The 966-nt window shown below is 47.3% G+C and overlaps 1 protein-coding gene across 1 annotated transcript; it reads right to left on the reverse strand.

Moving 5' to 3' along the window:
- Positions 1–6: 6 nt before the first annotated feature.
- On the reverse strand, positions 7–961 carry LOC108524739 (KAT8 regulatory NSL complex subunit 1-like; the record flags this gene model as incomplete). The annotated part of the gene is given in 2 exon segments (XM_017865818.1): positions 7–204; positions 206–961. Coding segments are annotated over 2 exon segments (954 nt in total), but the record flags the coding sequence as incomplete, so codon positions are not given.
- Between the last annotated feature and the right edge of the window lie 5 nt (positions 962–966).

The following is a 966-nucleotide window of genomic DNA, read 5'->3' on the forward strand; positions in this document are numbered from 1 at the left end:
CTCCAAAAATCCACCCAGCTGATGTTGTATATGTCTCTCGACCTGCTTGGCTTGCACAACCTGTAAGCGCTTTTGTAATCTGCGGGCACGGCTCTCAATGTCAGCCTGTCGCCGCAGTAAAGCTGTTATCCTTGTGTCAGAATCTAAAGCACTGAAAAGAATGGAAGACAGGGGAGACTTTTTACCCTCTAATTTGACACCCCCCCAAGTTAGAGCTGGAGTCTATACCAGGTGATAACCTACTGCTTCCTTGAAGTGCTGGCTGTTCCATGGAATTGACAGAAGACTTGTTTGCAGTGCTATTATTGCTATATAAAGTTGTGTGTTCGACATCAAGGCTTCTATGTGGAAGAGTGCAATTGGTCATACCCCCCTTCAAGTCCCCAGATTCAGATCCTCCCACTTCACCCCCATGAAAAGCAGATGAAGTGAGAGTCCGTTTTCCCCCATTGAGGGAAGTGGAATTGTCATGATCAGAATGTGTTGAACTTTTAGTCAATTTCTTAGCCAACCCATTTACAGGTGCTTGTGGCAGAGCTGTTTGACCACTCGTATTCATGGTTCTAAGATTTTCTAAGGAAAACTCCAAAACTGGCTGTCTCCCCAACAGCTCAGCTCGGAGTTCATAGGACTGAGATAAGAGAGGATGAGATTTAAGGACTGTCTGCTTGCTGAAGACCCCTTGCAACTTCAAAGACTCCTTTGAGGGAACAGATGTTACATCAGAGCAGAGATAAGATGCCACCAGTGGCTGCAGCTTTCCCAAGTCTTCCTTCGTAGAATTATTTCGGAAATCTAGGCTGGGATCCTCTGCAGCAATGGCTTTTCTTTTGGTTCCGTTGGCAGCAATAAGGATGTTGGCGTTGCCGTTATTTTCGGCACTGCCAGGGGACAAGGTAGAGGATGGGGGAGCCAGTTTGAACCGGATATGGTGTGCTTCAGCTGCTGCGTCAGTGAGAGCGGGCG

This window comes from Rhinopithecus bieti, unplaced genomic scaffold, assembly GCF_001698545.2.
Source record: "Rhinopithecus bieti isolate Rb0 unplaced genomic scaffold, ASM169854v2 repeat_20702, whole genome shotgun sequence".
NCBI lineage: Eukaryota > Metazoa > Chordata > Mammalia > Primates > Cercopithecidae > Rhinopithecus > Rhinopithecus bieti.